The sequence below is a fragment of the Nicotiana tabacum genome, chromosome 19 (genome assembly GCF_000715075.1).
Source record: "Nicotiana tabacum cultivar K326 chromosome 19, ASM71507v2, whole genome shotgun sequence".
NCBI classification, from domain to species: Eukaryota; Viridiplantae; Streptophyta; class Magnoliopsida; order Solanales; family Solanaceae; genus Nicotiana; species Nicotiana tabacum.
Window position 1 is genome coordinate 15,181,965 of NC_134098.1, and position 16,134 is coordinate 15,198,098.

Consider the following 16,134-nt stretch of genomic DNA (forward strand, 5'->3'; position numbering starts at 1 on the left):
AGGTTCCGGGTGTAGTACCGGAACAACCTGTTATTCCGGTTCGACCTGAGGTCAGGCCCGAGGCATCATAAGAAGAACAAAAGAGACTTGAAAGGTTTAAGAGGTATAGTCCACCTACTTTCAGTGGCACATCTACAGAGGATGCCCAAGAATTTCTAGAAAATTGTCACCGTATTCTCCACACCATGGGTATTGTAGAGGTGAGCGAAGTTGCCTTTACTACATTTCAACTGTCAGGCACATCGTATCAGTGGTGGCAAATCTATGAAGATGGTAGAACAGCCGATGCCACACCACCAACTTGGGTTCAATTTTCGGAAATGTTCTTGACAGAGTTTGTTCCCAGACTCTCAGAGATGCGTCGCGTGCAGATTTTGAACGGTTGCATCAGGGCACTATGACAGTGTCAGAATATGCTATCAGGTTCAGTGAATTAGCCCATCATGCACCTATCTTGGTTCCTACAATCAGAGAGCGGGTTCGCAGATTCATTGAAGGGCTCGAATATGATATTAAAATATGCATGGCTCGAGAATTGCAAACTGATACTCCATTTCAACAAGTAGTAGAGATTGCAAGGAAGATTGAGGGTGTTTTAGGCAAGGAAAGGGGGTATAAGGAGGCCAAAAGCTCTCGACGATCTGGAGGGTTCAGTGAATTTTACTCTTCAGCTAGAACCCATTATAGCAGAGGCTCGAGCAGTCGGTCAGCTCAGTCCGAACATAAAATTCTCGGAGTGCTCCAGTTTACAGTGCACCACCGACACGAGATTCTTACAGTGGTTATTCCAGTTATCCGGCACAGACTTAGTAGGAGCAGCCGCGACATCAGAGGGGTTGTTATGAGTGTCGTGATACTAAGCATATCATGAGAGATTGTCCCAAACTTGGGAGGGGTGGATTTCATCAGAACACTCCAGCTACAAGCTTTATTCCAGTCGATACTCCACGTGCACAGTCAGCTAGAGGTGGAGGACAGGCGGGTAGTGGGCACCTAAGAGATAGAGGCCCGACCCGTTGATTTAATCACTATGATTTGGCTGAGGCCAATACAGCAGATGGTGTCGTTACAGGTACGATCCTGATTTTTATTATAAAAGGATATTTTCCTTAATTTGATTCGGATCTGAATATTGAGGTGAGTCCTATTATGCTCCGCTTATGGGTGAGCTTCATAAATTGTGACTCACTTATATGTTTATCCCTGTTGGGAGATTTAAAGATGTGAGCCCGTGTCTGTTATTTTATTTTTTTACACCATTGAGGGCTATAAGTCCAAAAGTAATTTTTATTATTTATTACAGTGGGTTTAATGTGTTTCGGAATAATTGATTCCAATTTTTATGAATTATATGCCCTACCGGTATGAGGGTTCGTTATGTGTTATGAAAAATGTTTACGAAAATTATTGAAAAGAAGAAAGAAAGGAAATTGAAAATTTCAGTTGGCACAATGTGCAAAATACTTGTAATTCGGAGTTGAGGACGAGATCCTCGCATTTTATATATGATGTGAAATATTTAAACCGGGCTACAAGCCGCGGTAGAAGTTATATAAGGACGAGGTCCTTGTGGTGAAATATTTATGAGTTTAAAATTATCCCTTTGTGAAAATAATTTGTACAATAATATTAATAGGGAGTCATGCCTGTTAGGCTTATTTGATAATTCTGGTATATTTTTCTGTTCATATTCAGCCATTTTCGTGCTGTAAATATTGAGTTTTAGCCTATGAGGTGAGTGCCCAGGTAGCATTGAATGTGACTCATTAATCCGAGTAAGTAATAATGAGGTCTTCATGCCTCACATTCTGTTGTCAGTGTTGTGAAAATTCGAAATGAGGTGGTGGTTAATATGAGATTAATAGATGATGCTGGAATTTATTATGAACGGCTTTTAAGACCAGAGATGTGGTGATGAGCATACATACGATGTGCTTCATGTCCTGATATCATTGTGATAATGCAGTGTTTGTAACGCTGAGATTGTGTTATTGATATATACATTGTGAATGTATTGTTAAGAGTTATTTTAGTGTTACTCTGGCAGGTGGTTAGGCCCAATTACAGGGGAGACTCTGCTGAAATTTCTGGAATTTTGTTTTTTGGGAGTTAGAAAAAAAATATTTGGGAGATTGAGACATGCAAAGAAGAGACAAAATTATATAATGTGTTTGAGGGCGAATGACCCTAAGCGGGGAAGAATGAAACACCCCAAAAAAAATTTGAAGTACTTCAACACTATCAAGATAGTTGATGTGTGCATAGGCACGAGTTGCTATAGCCAATTAAGACTAATACCGTGCGTCGAAGTAAAAATCAGGCATTTTGGAAATGATTGGAGGGTTAGGGATTTTGCTCTAAAGCTTATAAGAATGGAGAAAAGAAATAATCTCAATTGAGATGGTGTTGTCGGACCCGTGTTAAATTGCGGGAACGTAGAATCACCCACAAGTATGTGTGTAAGAATACAATTAGTAATTTAAAGTCCTCAGAAAGATTCTTGGAACGTTCGAGGACGAACGTTTGTTTAAGAGGTGGAGAATGTAACGACGTGACTTGTCGTTTTAAGAATTAATGCCCCGTCCAGTGGCTTAAGATCTCGAACAGCTTCATAATATGTATTATGACCCGCTTGGTGTGGTCGAGTTTGATTTTCGGAAGATTTAAAATTTAATTAAAAGAACAATTCTTATTTAAGAAGCTTAAAAGAAAAGAGTTGACCGGGAAGTTGACTTTTGAGCAAACGACCTCGGAATGGAATTTTGATGATGTCAATAGCTTTGTATGATGATTTCGGACTTAGGCGTATGTTCGGATTTGGATTTGGAAGTCCGTAGGACAATTCGACGCATTTCAACGAAAGTTAGAAAATAGAAGATTTTGGAAAGTCCGACCGAAGGGTGAAATTTTGATAACGAGGTCGGATTTCGATTCTGGAAATGAGAATAGATCCATTTCATCAATTATGACTTGTGTGCAAAATTTGAAGTCATTCCGGATTGATTTGATACGTTTCAGTGCAAAATATAGAAGTTGGAGAATTTGAAAACTTATAATTCGATTCGATGCGCGATTCTTAAATTCGGTGTTGTTTGATGTGGTTTGAAGCCTCGACTAAGTCCGTATTGTATTTTATGACATGTTGGTATAATTGGTTGAGGTCCCAGGGCCCTCGGGTTGATTTCGGATGGTTAACGGAGCAATTCGTACTTGGAAGAAGCTGCTGGAAAATAGCAGCATCTGTTGGAATCGCACCTGCGGAATTTTGGGCGCAGGTGCGACCTCGCAGAAGCGAGGATTTCATCACAGAAATGAGCTGGGCAGAGCTGGAGGAAGGTCGCAGATGCGGATAGCCTTCCGCACATGCGCAATCGTAGGTGCCATGTTTTCTACGCAGATGCGACGAGTCAGCGCAGAAGCGGAATTTGCTGCGCACCTACGATCATCGCAGAAGCAAAAATAGCTCCGCAGGTGTGAGCTTGTGGCTGTGCAGTGATCATCACAGAAGCGCATCTTGGATCACAAAAGCGAGGCCGCAAATGCGGAAAATTAGTCCGCAGGTGCGAAACTGGGCAGAATGTTAAGGACCAAAAATGGTCATTTCGCCATTTTTCGATTGAGATTTTGGAGCTCGGGTTTTGGGCGATTTTGGAGGAGTTCTTCAAGACTTTGACTTGGGTAAGTGTTCTATATCCTAAAATGATATGAATTGATTTTATTATGTTTCCGTGTTAATTTTTCGTGTAAATTATTGTGTTGTGTGAGTTATTATTTTAGGGAGATTAGGGTGGTATTTCACCGTTGATATTATGTCGGTATAAGGGTGGCATTTTACTGTTGTTGCGTTTGTTGGAATATTGTCTCGGCGGAGCGATAAGGGTGGTTATAGAAGCGATAAGGGTGGCAGTAGGAGCGACAAGGGTGGCTATTGATATTGTCTGGGCGGAGCGATAAGGGTGATTATAGAAGTGATAAGGGTGGCAATAAGAGCGATAAGGGTGGCTATTGTCAGAGACGATATGTGATGATGTGGGGTTGTGGTGTTGATAATTTTCATGTGATGTTGTGATTTTCTTGTGTTTACTTTTATACCTTGTGTAATGTGTCTTGTTGTTGGTAAATTGATAACAATCTGATTTATGTTGAAATCGAGAGCCTGTGGCTATTGCCAGGCGGATTATAAATTGAAATATGGGCACGAGATGCCGTGAGTAAATAATGAGGATATTTAGCACATGAATTGTCCGTACAGTTATGATATGAAATGTGGGCACGAGGTGCTGTGATGAAATGATAATGATATTTGACACGTGAATTGTCCGTGCAGTTGTGAGAAGAAATGAGGGCACGAGGTGCCGGGAAAATATAATGATTTAATTATGGGCACAAGGTGCCGTGGAAAATATGAAAATGGGCTGAGACCCGTATTTTTTTATGATTATGAAATGAGATGTCACATGGTGACTTTTTAATTGAAAGAATTATATTCAAAATATTTATTTGGAAGGATTTTTATTCAAAAAGAATTATATGAAAGAATTGTATTTGAAAGATATTTATTTGAAAAAATTATATTTGAAAAGATTTATTGAAAAAATTATATTTGAAAAATAATTATTTGAGAAAACTACATTTGAAAGAGAGTTATTTGGAAGAATTAAATGTGAAGGATATTTATTTGAAAAACTTGAATTAATTGGGCGTACATGTATTTATTAATTGTTGAGTGATATTTATGGTATTCTTGTTGTCTTGCTGCGCATACCACTGGTTATTTTATCCTGCCCTTATTGTTATCTGTTTCCTAGTATTTTGTATATTATATTGCACAGGTTATTAGACTAGTGAGTGTCTTGACTGTACCTCGTCTCTACTCCATTGAGGTTAGTCTTGATACTTACTGGGTACCGACCGTGGTGTACTCATACTACACTTTGCACATTTTTGTGCAGAGCCAGGTATTGGAGATATCGGACTTGAGCAGAGTTAAAGCGGGATCGTAAGGATTCAAGGTAGAGCTGCTTGGTCGTCGCAGTCCCTTGGGGTCTTTTCATTTTATTGTACTGTTAAATTGTAATCAAATAGTATTGTATATTCGGTCCTCGTGACCATTTCATGCATTCAGTTAGAGTTCGTGATTCAGTACTACCAGTCTTGGGAGGTTGTATATTGTAATTATTTCGGTTGTTAGTTTCAAATAAAAAAAATGGCTTCAAAAGGTAATTGAAATCGGCTTACCTAGTCTTAGAGACTAGGTGCCATCACGACGCCTGTGATGGAATTTTGGGTCATGACAAATTGACTACGAAGAGACTTTCCCGCTTGCTGTACGATTTACCTATGTTCGCCTGGTTCTAGCTATTGTTGCAATCTTGGATCTTGAATTACATTAGATGGATGTAAAGACTGCCTTTCTCAATGGAGAATTAGATGAAGCAATCTATATGGAACAACCTGAGTGTTTCATTGAAAAGGGCCACGAACAAAAGGTTTGTAGACTTTTGAAGTCTATTTATGGCCTCAAACAATCTTCAAGGCAGTGGTATATACACTTTCAGAATGTTCTTGTATCCAATGGTTTTACCATGATGGATGAAGACCATTGCATTTATACCAAGAGAGCAAGAAACAAGATTGTGATTTTAACATTGTATGTAGATGACATACTCATAGCTGGAAATGATCAGGAGTTTATAACCGAGATAAAGTCATGGTTATCATCCCAATTTGAGATGAAACATATGGGTGAAGCTACATATATTCTTGGAGTTAAGATTTCAAGATATCGTCCAAAGAAACTATTGTATCTCTCACAAGAGAATTACATTAGAAATGTTCTTGAACGATTCAATATGCACAAAGCCCAGTTGAAACTCCTATCAGTCAAGTCCATACCTTGGGAAGTCAGATGTGTTCTAAGACTCCTGAAGAGACAGAAATAATGAGCCGAGTTCCTTATAGGAGCGCAGTCGGAAGTCTAATGTATGCTATGGTGTGCACTAGACCTGATATCTGTCAAGCAGTTGGCTTGGTAAGTAGATATCAAACCGACCCAGGTTTAGCACATTGGCAAGCAGTAAAGAGGATCATGAGATATCTAAAGGGAACTGCTGATTATGCCCTTTGTTATCAAGGCGGCAAGGATCTGCGATTAGTTCGATACAGTGATGCTGATCATGGAGGAGATCTAGACGAAAGAAAGTCTACCTCAGGATATGTGTTCTTACTCAGTGATGGTGCCATATCATGGAGTAGTAAGAAACAATCACATGTATCACTATCTACGATGGAAGCCAAATATGTGGCTCTCGCTTCAGCAGCATAAGAAGCTATTTGGTTGAAAAAGTTCTTGGAGCTCTTGTTGGATATCCCTGAAAATACTGAGCCAGTGTTAGTCTACTGTGACAATGAGGCTGCAATATCCTCCACCAAGGACCCTAAGTTTCATTGTAAAACCAAACATTTAGATATCAAGTATAACTATGTGAGAGACATGGTTAGACGCAAGGTAGTGAATGTGAAGTATGTGTCTACAAAAGATATGTTAGTTGATCCATTGACCAAGCCTTTGTCTAAAGATGCATTTGTGAGACATACTAGGTCTTAAGGCTTGCGTAGACTTTGATATTCTTCATTTTGTTATTCATTTTCCTGTGTTCACAAAACTGATGTTCTTTGATTATCAATAAAGTTGATTTACATACATACATATTTATATTGTTGAATGTTATGTGCATTCTTTGTTCACTTTTTTATAAATATGTCGAGTAGATAAGAGGTTGGCCTTCTCACACAGGCAACCGCCTCCTTATCTTAGTGATGCGAGGAGATGAGACATGATTTTAAGCAAAATTATCATAAGGATAATTTGAGAGTTATTCGCTTAAAATCAGAATGTCGCTTAAACAATGACATAAGGTTATTAGGGTGAAAAACGTTCATCTAGTGTACTTTGTGAGCCAGATGTGAGTTAAATATGATTTTGTAGATCAAGGAACTCAAATTTAAATACTTATGGTGTCTAAATATCTTCTGTACAACATTCTTTATGAGATAAAGACATACACTCCTTGGGAAAAAAAGAGAAAATGTTGTAGCACATATTTCATACCATGTGTGCTAATGTCGACCAATTGTGTTAACATGAGTCCATTATCAACTTATTGTTGTCTGAGACCCGGAGCTTTTATGATGGCTCAAGATTTTGTACCCTCAGAGACTAGGATCAGATACTTGAGATTTAGTGTGATGTTAGCTATCTTAGTGTGTTTCCAAAGGACCATGTACACAGATTCGGTCTCGTGGAACACATCTAGAAAAGTAATCAAACTAATTTTAAGGGATTGTGAGAAGAGGAAGATCATCAATGGAATCTCATTTATTTGTGTTCACTGGTGCACCAGTTATAACTTATGAGTTATGATTGTGAATACAAGAAATAATGATATATGAGATTTTGAGATTATATCAAATGTGATTCATATGATCTAGGGTACTGCATACTTTATGACCTACTTGCAGGTTTGACACGACGAGAGGCTATATAACCTAACAGATGTATAGCACTTAGCTCTCATTGTATGCTGGTCGCACGGTCTACTTCCCTGTATGAATGATTGAGGAGAGGAGATGAGAATATATTTCTCAGATAAGATGAGCACTCCCATTATGTGTGAGTGGGAGATGTAGGAAATAGAGTCCACCCATAAGGGGTTCTCTTAGGGCCCACTAGGGCAAAGCACAACAATTTTAGTAATTACTGTAACCCTAACTATCCCTATATAAGTACATATACGGTGTACTTCTAAAACACAGAATAAGCAGTATTTTTCCTACACTTATTCTTCTCCTACAATTATACTAGGGTTTAGACTGTGGCTTAGGAGTTGATCCAATACACCGTGACAATCGCCACCGACCAGTAATTCCAGCCGCGGTTTGTCCATTCCTTCCGCTTCCGCTTCAAGAACAAGTAAGTTCTCGTTTTACGATCAGAATTGCATCCTATCATGCAATTTGCATAAATTGCATTTTAATCTAATGATAGAAATATTTCTCTTATTAAATGCACTACTATTATCATTGGGGTTGATAATCAAGTGTTCAGGAAGAACTAAATCATCTTTTATTGGATGCTCCTCTTCGTTTCTGACACGAAGCAAGAAGACACTGAATACTGGATCTGTTCTTACTTTATATTTCTTGTCAGTTGAATATTTCTCATTTGAGGCTAGAAGTATAACTTTGGCAAGCTAGCTTTTACAGTCTCTACTTTTATCGATTTTGGAACTATTGGTAGTACTTGACAGAAATTACCTCCCAAACCATTAATTTTTTACCAAACGTTTCGTTAATATCCAATATATCTCTAGAACTCCGTGCAATTATTTCGATCGTTTGACACTTATCCATAAGTGCTTCATCCCATATTGTCAATTTTGCTTTCCTTATGAATTTAGCACCATTGCTCTGCTTTGATATATTTATGATGGTTATTTAAGCTGTTTGACGAGGTATATCAAATATAAAGTGAGTGGCCTCACAATAAAATCGTTGTTGATACACCACTTGCTATTATTGCTAACAATATCATGTCTCTTAATATGATTGTCACGACCCAAAAATCCACTATAGGTCTTGATGGAGCCTAACGCCGCCGTCAGGCAAGCCAACAGTGATTTACCAATTTGATTGTTCATTTTATTACTTTCGAAATCACAAGTTTTAATAAGAAAAGGAGATTTACACTTCCAAGTCCAAGAATGTACACCATTAATAATTTATAAAACAAATGAAAGGCGATAATAATATACGAAACCCTAAGCATCAACTAGTATAACCTTAAAACTCGGTGTCACAAGTGCATGAGCATGTTTCTAAGGAGTACAATAATAATACAACGTCTGTCCAGAATATAAATAAAACAGGATAAAATAAATAATACGATGGAGACTCGGTGGACTGCGATGCATAGCCTGAATTGCAGCTCACCTAAAGTCTCATCAACAGATGCGCCTACGCGCCAAGATGATCACAAAATGAACATGTCAGATCCTGCTCATTTAACGCAGAAGTGCAGCATGAGTACGTAAATCAATGCGTACCCAGTAAGTATCTAGCCTAACCCCGGAGAAGTAGTGACGAGGGTCGACATCGACACATACTAGAGGTCCAATTAAATAATATAATAATTCATAACAGATATGAAGTGCACAACGATAATGAGGTAAATCTGTAAATTTCATATTCTTCCAAATATTTATTTTAAAGTATAAATTTCTCACTCTTGTATTCTACCTTAACAACTCAGAAAATGCCAAGTGCCAATATCAAATAAATAAGGAATACCGTAAAAATGTCGGGCATCAGTGGAAGGTTTATCTCGCGAATATTTGGACTACTAGCGATATAACGCACGATTCTGCCGAGGTTCCCGATCAAGAATAATGTATACACTGCCGAGGGTTGAGTGGCATGAATCATAGATGCATCTATTATACTGTCGAGGCGTTCGGCCCGCTCCACAAAAAAGGAAGTTACCGAATTACGAGACACGTGTTTACAATACAGTACATGAGCACAAAATGAATATAATCTTTACCGTTTCTCAAATAACTCGCCCACAACTCAAAGTGTTAAGGCTCGACCTAGTATACATATATTTATTTCTAAATCAAATTTAGTTATAACTTTAATTAATTAAGCCAGCAGAACGAGTTCAAATAATTCAATTATTACATGATAAAGTCCCAAGTCTACCCAAACATAAACATGCTTTAACTACGTATGGACTCTCATCACCTCGTGCGTACGTAGTACCCACAAATAGTTGAACATAACATAAATATCACCTAGGAGTAGTTTCCCCCTCACAAGGTTAGACAGGAGACTTACCTCGCTCCGAAGTTCCATAACCGGCTCTAACGCCACTCAAACACCTCAAACTGATGCTCATCTCTCCAAAACTAGTCAAACAAATGTTCAAATCCATAAATATATACTCTATTACCCATAATTTAACAATTTATAAAAATTTCCAACTCCTCTCGAAAAGTCAACTGTAGGTACCACGTCTCGGAATCTGACAAAATTAGAAAATTCGAACACTCATTTAACCACGAGTCCAACCATACCAAAATTAGTCAAATCCGATCACAATTCGACCTTCAAATCCTAAAATTATAGTTTATAAAGTTTCTATAATTTTTCCCAAATTTTCATCTCAAAATACTAATTAAATGATGAAAACACAGATATATTCATGTATATTAACAAAACTCGAGTTAGAATCACTTACCCCAATGAATTTCTTGAAAGATCCACGAACAATCGCCACAAACCGAGCTCCCAAAGTCCAAATGTGAAATAATACTCTATCCCTCATTTATAAAGTACAAAATTATGATCTCCCATTGTACTGACCGCATATTTTTTGTGCAGTCCGCACATCCCAAGTCCCGCTGCCACGAACCAAATTGTGCGGTTACACATCCACAATGACTGCACTACCAGGCTTCAGTAAATATGACGTAACTTTCTGTACAAATGTCCAAATGATGAATGGTTTACCTTTCTGGAAACTAGTCTCAAAGGGCTACAACTTTTAATTTTGGATCATCTCCAAATTGTTTATAAATTAAAAAAATATAAGCTTCCGAAGTCAGACCATCAAACTTGCAGATTCCCCTTTCTGCGGCCGCAAAAGGAATTCTGTGTTCCGCACATTTCCTCTACTGTCCACACATGAGGCTTTGCCTCAGCCCTCCAAAATATGCCCTCCGCACTTCAACTGTTCCAAAACATTAGCAGAGTGCCGAAATGCCCAAACTCGTTCGAAACACACCCGAACCACTTGGGACCCCGCCCGAATATACTAACAAGTCCCGTAACATAACACAGACATACGCGAGGCCTCAAATCACACCTAACAACATCAAAATCACGAATCGTACCTCAAATCGAACTTAATGAACTTTGAATCTTCCAACTTCCAAAACTCGTGCCGAAATGTATCAAATCAATCCGGAATGACTTCAAATTTTGCACACAAGTCATAAATGACATAACGAAGCTACTGAAATTTTCGAAACCGAAATCGAAACTCGATATCATAAAAGTCAACTTCTGGTCACACTTATGAACATTCCAAACTTTCAAATTTCTAATTTTCGTCGATTAGTGCCGAGACCTTCTAGAAATATCTAAATGAAATTTTGGGCACACATCCAAGTCTGTAATCATCATACGAACCTATTGGAGCCTTCAAATCCCGATTTGGAGCTTGTTTACGCAAAATTCAAACCTTAGTCAACTCTTCCAACTTAAAGCTTCCGAATCAACTCCGAACTTTCCAAAAATCCAATTCCGACCACACGTACAAGTCATAATTGTAACGACCCGATCGGTCATTTTGGGCTATAGCATGTCATTCAGTGGTTTGAGACCCTGAGCAGCTTCACTTCAGGTATTATGACTTGTACGCGTGGTCGGAATTTAATTTTGGGAAGTTCGGAGTTGATTTGGAAAGAAAATTCTAATTTTGGAAGCTTTAAGTTGGAGGAATTGACTAATGTGTGATTTTTGAGTAGACGACCTCAGAATCGGGATTTGAAGGTTTCAACAGATTTGTTTGATGATTTTGGACTTAGGCGTATGTCCGGATCAGATTTTGGATGACCTGGGAGCGTTTCAGCGTCCATCGTGAAAGTTGGCATTTTGGAAGAATTTTTAAAAAAAATTGGGTTAAGGCGTAGTTCAATACTATCAATGTCCGTTTGGGATTCCAAGTCTGGGAATAGCTCCGTATGCTGATTCTGGTATTGGGAGCGCGTCCGAAAATGGATTTGGAGGTTCGTAGGTCATTTCGGGGTCATTTGGAGAAAGTTAGAAATTTGAAGGGTTTTTGGAAAGTTTGACCGATAGTGAACTTTTTGATATCGGGATCGGATTCTAATCCCGAAAGTTGGAGTAGGTTCGCAATGTCAATTATGACTTGTGTACAAAATTTGAGGTCAATCGGACGTGTTTTGATAGGTTTCGGCATCGATTATAGAAGTTTGAAGTTTCAAAGTTCATTAAGTTTGAATTGGAAGGTTATTCGTGTTTTTAGCGTCGTTTGATGTGATTTAAAGGCTCGAAAAAGTTCATTTTATGATTTCAAACTTTATGGTATGTTTGGACGGGGCCTCGGGCGACCCCGATACCGTTCGGACGATGCCCAGATTGAGTTGGAAACTCAAAAGGGCTGCTGGCTGCATTAGTTTTGGTGTAACCACACCTGCGAGCTTTGGGCCGCAGGTGTGAGGGTTCGGTCACAGAAGCGACACTGAAGCATTAGGCGAGAGACTGTAGGTGCAGAATTTTATGCGTTAGGAGGAAAGGCGCAGGTGCGGGACTGGGCACAAAAGCGGCACGCTTGCCGCAGAAGCGGGACCGCAGAAACATGCTCCCGTCCGCGGTAGCAGCCTTCCCTGGGCTTGAAGGCCTCCACATAAGCGGAGGCTTACCTAGTCGTAGAGACTAGGTGCCGTTGCGATGTCATACGGGAGGGAAAATTGGGTCGTGACAGGGCTTTTTCGGCCCGCTCCACAAAAAAGAAAGTTACCAAATTACGAGACACCTGTTTACAATACAGTACATGAGCACAAAATGAATATAATCTTTACCGTTTCTCAAATAACTCGCCCACAACTCAAAGTGTTAAGGCTCGTCCTAGTATACATATATTTATTTCTAAATCAAATTTAGTTATAACTTTAATTAATTAAGCCAGCAAAACGAGTTCAAATAATTCAATTATTACATGATAAAGTCCTAAGTCTACTTCGACATAAACATGCTTTAGCTACGTACGGACTCTCGTCACCTCGTGCGTACGTAGCACCCACAAGTAGTTGCACATAACAATAAATATCACATAGGGGGTAGTTTTGCCCTCACACAGAGTTAGACAGAAGACTTACCTTGCTCCGACATTCCATAACCGGCTCCAACGCCACTCGAACACCTCAAACCGATGATCGTCTCTCCAAAATTAGTCAAACAAATGTGCAAATCCATAAATATATACTCATTACCCATAATTTAACAATTTATAAAAATTTCCAACTCCGCTCGAAAAGTCAACCAAAAGTCAACCATAGGGCCCACATCTCGAAATCCGACAAAATTACAAAATTCGAACACTCATTCAACCATGAGTCCAACCATACCAAAATTAGTCAAATCCGATCACAACTCGACCTTCAAATTCTAAAATTATAGTTTATGAAGTTTCTATAATTTTTCCTAAATTTCCATCCGAAAATACTAATTAAATGATAAAAACAATGATATATTCATGTATATTAACAAATTCCAAGTTAGAATCACTTACCCCAATGAATTTCTTTAAAATTCCACGAATAATCGCCACAAACCGAGCTCCCAAAGTCTAAATGTGAAATAATACTCTATCCCTCGTTTATAAAGTACAAAACTCTGATCTCCCATTGTGCTGACCGCATATGTTTTGTGTGGTCCGCACATCCCAAGTCCCGCTGTCGCGATCCAAATTGTGCGGTCGCACATCCACAGTGACTGCACTACCAGGCTTTAGTAAATTTTCCATAACTTTTTGTACAAATGTCCAAATGATAAATGGTTTACCTTTCTGGAAACTAGTCTCCAAGGGCTACAACTTTCACTTTTGGATCATCTCCAAATTCTTTATAGATTAAAAAAATATAAGCTTCCGAAATCAGACCATCAAACCTGCAGATTCCCCTTTCCGCGGCCGCAGAAGGATTTCTGCGTTCCGCACATTTCCTCTGCTGTCCATACATGAAGCTTTGCCTCATCACTCCAAAATATTCCCTCCGCACTTCAACTGTTCCAGAACATCAGCAGAGTGCCGAAATGCCCAAGCTCGTTAAAAACTCACCCCGAAACACTCCCGAGCCACTTGGGACCCCGTCCGAATATACCAACAAGTCCCACAACATAACACGGACCTACGTGAGGCCTCAAATCACACCTAACAATATCAAAATCATGAACCATACCTCAAATCGAACTTAATGAACTTTGAATCTTCTAACTTCCAAAACGCGTGCCGAAACGTATCAAATAAATCCGGAATGACTTCAAATTTCACACACAAGTCATAAATGACATAATGAAGCTACTGAAAGTTTTGGAACCGAAATCCGAACTCGATATCATAAAAGTCAGCTTGCGGTCAAACTTATGAACATTCCAAACCTTCAAATTTCCAATTTTCGTCGATTAGTGCCGAGATCTTCTAGAAATATCAAAATGAAAATTTGGGCACACACCCAAGTCTGTAATCATCATACGAACCTATTGGAGCCTTCAAATCTTTATTCGGGGGTCCTTTACTCAAAAGTCAAACCTTAGTCAACTCTTCCAACTTAAAGCTTCCGAATCAACTCCGAACTTTCCAAAAATCCAATTCCGACCACACGTACAAGTTATAATTGTAATGACTCGAACAGTCATTTTGGGTTATAGCATGTCATTGAGTGGTTTGATACCCTGAGGAGCTTCACTTCAGGTATTATGACTTGTACGCGTGGTCGTAATTTAATTTCGGGAAGTTCGAAGTTGATTTGGAAAGAAAATTATAATTTTGGAAGCTTTAAGCTGGAGGAATTGACTAATGTGTAATTTTTGAGTTAACGATCTCAGAATTGGGATTTGAAGGTTTCAACAGATTCGTATGATGATTTTGGACTTAGGCGTATGTCCGGATCGGATTTTGGATGACACGGGAGCGTTTCAGCATCCATCGTGGAAGTTGGCATTTTGGAAGAATTTCAAAAAAAATGGGTTGAGGTGCAGTTCAATACTATCAATGTCCGTTTGGGATTCCAAGTCTGGGAATAGCTCCGTATGGTGATTTTGGTATTGGGAGCGCGTCCGAAAGTGGATTTGGAGGTTCGTAGGTCATTTCGGGGTCATTTGGCGAAAGTTAGAAATTTGAAGGGTTTTTGAGAAGTTTGACCGATAGTAAACTTTTTGATATCGTGGTCGGATACCAATCCCAGAAGTTGGAGTAGGTTCGCAATGTCAATTATGACTTGTGTGCAAAATTTGAGGTCAATCGGACGTGATTTGATAGGTTTCGGCATCGATTGTAGGAGTTTAAAGTTTCAAAGTTCATTAAGTTTGAACTGGAAGGTGATTCGTGTTTTTAGCGTTGTTTGATGTGATTTAAAGGCTCAAACAAGTCTGTTTTATGATTTCAAACTTGATGGTATGTTTGGACGGGGCCTCGGGCGGCCCCGATACCGTTTGGACGATGCCCGGATTGAGTTGGAAACTCAAAAGGGCTGTTGGCTGCATCAGATCTGGTGTAACCACACCTGCGAGCTTTGGGCCGCAGGTGCGAGGGTTCGGTCGCAGAAGCGGCTCTGAAGCGTTTGGCGAGGGAACGCAGGTGCGGAATTTTGTGCGCACCCGCGAATGCACAGGTGCGAGAAGGAAAGGTGTAGGTGCGGGACTAGGCACAAAAGTGGCACGCTTGCCGCAAAAGCGGGACCGCATAAGCGGGCTCCCGTCCACAGAAACAGCCCTCCCTGGGCTTGAAGGCCTCCACATAAGCGGAGGCTTACCTAGTCGTAGAGACTAGGTGCCGTCACGATGTCATACGGAGGGGAAAATTGGGTCGTGACAGGGCTTTTTCGGCCCGCTCCATAAGAAAGGAAGTTAACGAATTACGAGACACCTGTTTACAATACAGTACATGCGCACAAAATGAATATAATATTTACCGTTTCTCAAATAACTCGCCCACAACTCAAAGTGTTAAGGCTCGGCCTAGTATACATATATTTATTTCTAAATCAAATTTAGTTATAACTTTAATTAATTAAGCCAGCAAAACGAGTTCAAATAATTCAATTATTACATGATAAAGTCCTAAGTCTACTCCGACATAAACATGCTTTAGCTACGTACGGATTCTCGTCACCTCGTGCGTACGTAGCACCCCACAAGTAGTTGCACATAACAATAAATATCACATAGGGGTAGTTTTGCCTTCACAAGGTTAGACCGGAGAATTAACTTGCTCCGAAATTCCATAACCGGCTCCAACGCCACTCAAACACCTCAAACCGATGCTCGTCTCTC

At 39.4% G+C, this 16,134-nt stretch overlaps 1 protein-coding gene across 1 annotated transcript; it reads left to right on the plus strand.

The window, feature by feature from the left end:
* Nucleotides 1–5,980: 5,980 nt before the first annotated feature.
* On the plus strand, nt 5,981–6,325 carry LOC142173392 (secreted RxLR effector protein 161-like). The gene has a single exon (XM_075238973.1). The coding sequence runs from the start codon at nt 5,981–5,983 to the stop codon at nt 6,323–6,325; it is 345 nt and encodes a 114-aa protein (XP_075095074.1).
* Nucleotides 6,326–16,134: the final 9,809 nt, after the last annotated feature.

Bases quoted from the DNA above. Each gene is read 5' to 3' on its own strand.
- LOC142173392 (XM_075238973.1), top strand. From the start codon at position 5,981: ATGTATGCTATGGTGTGCACTAGACCTGATATCTGTCAAGCAGTTGGC.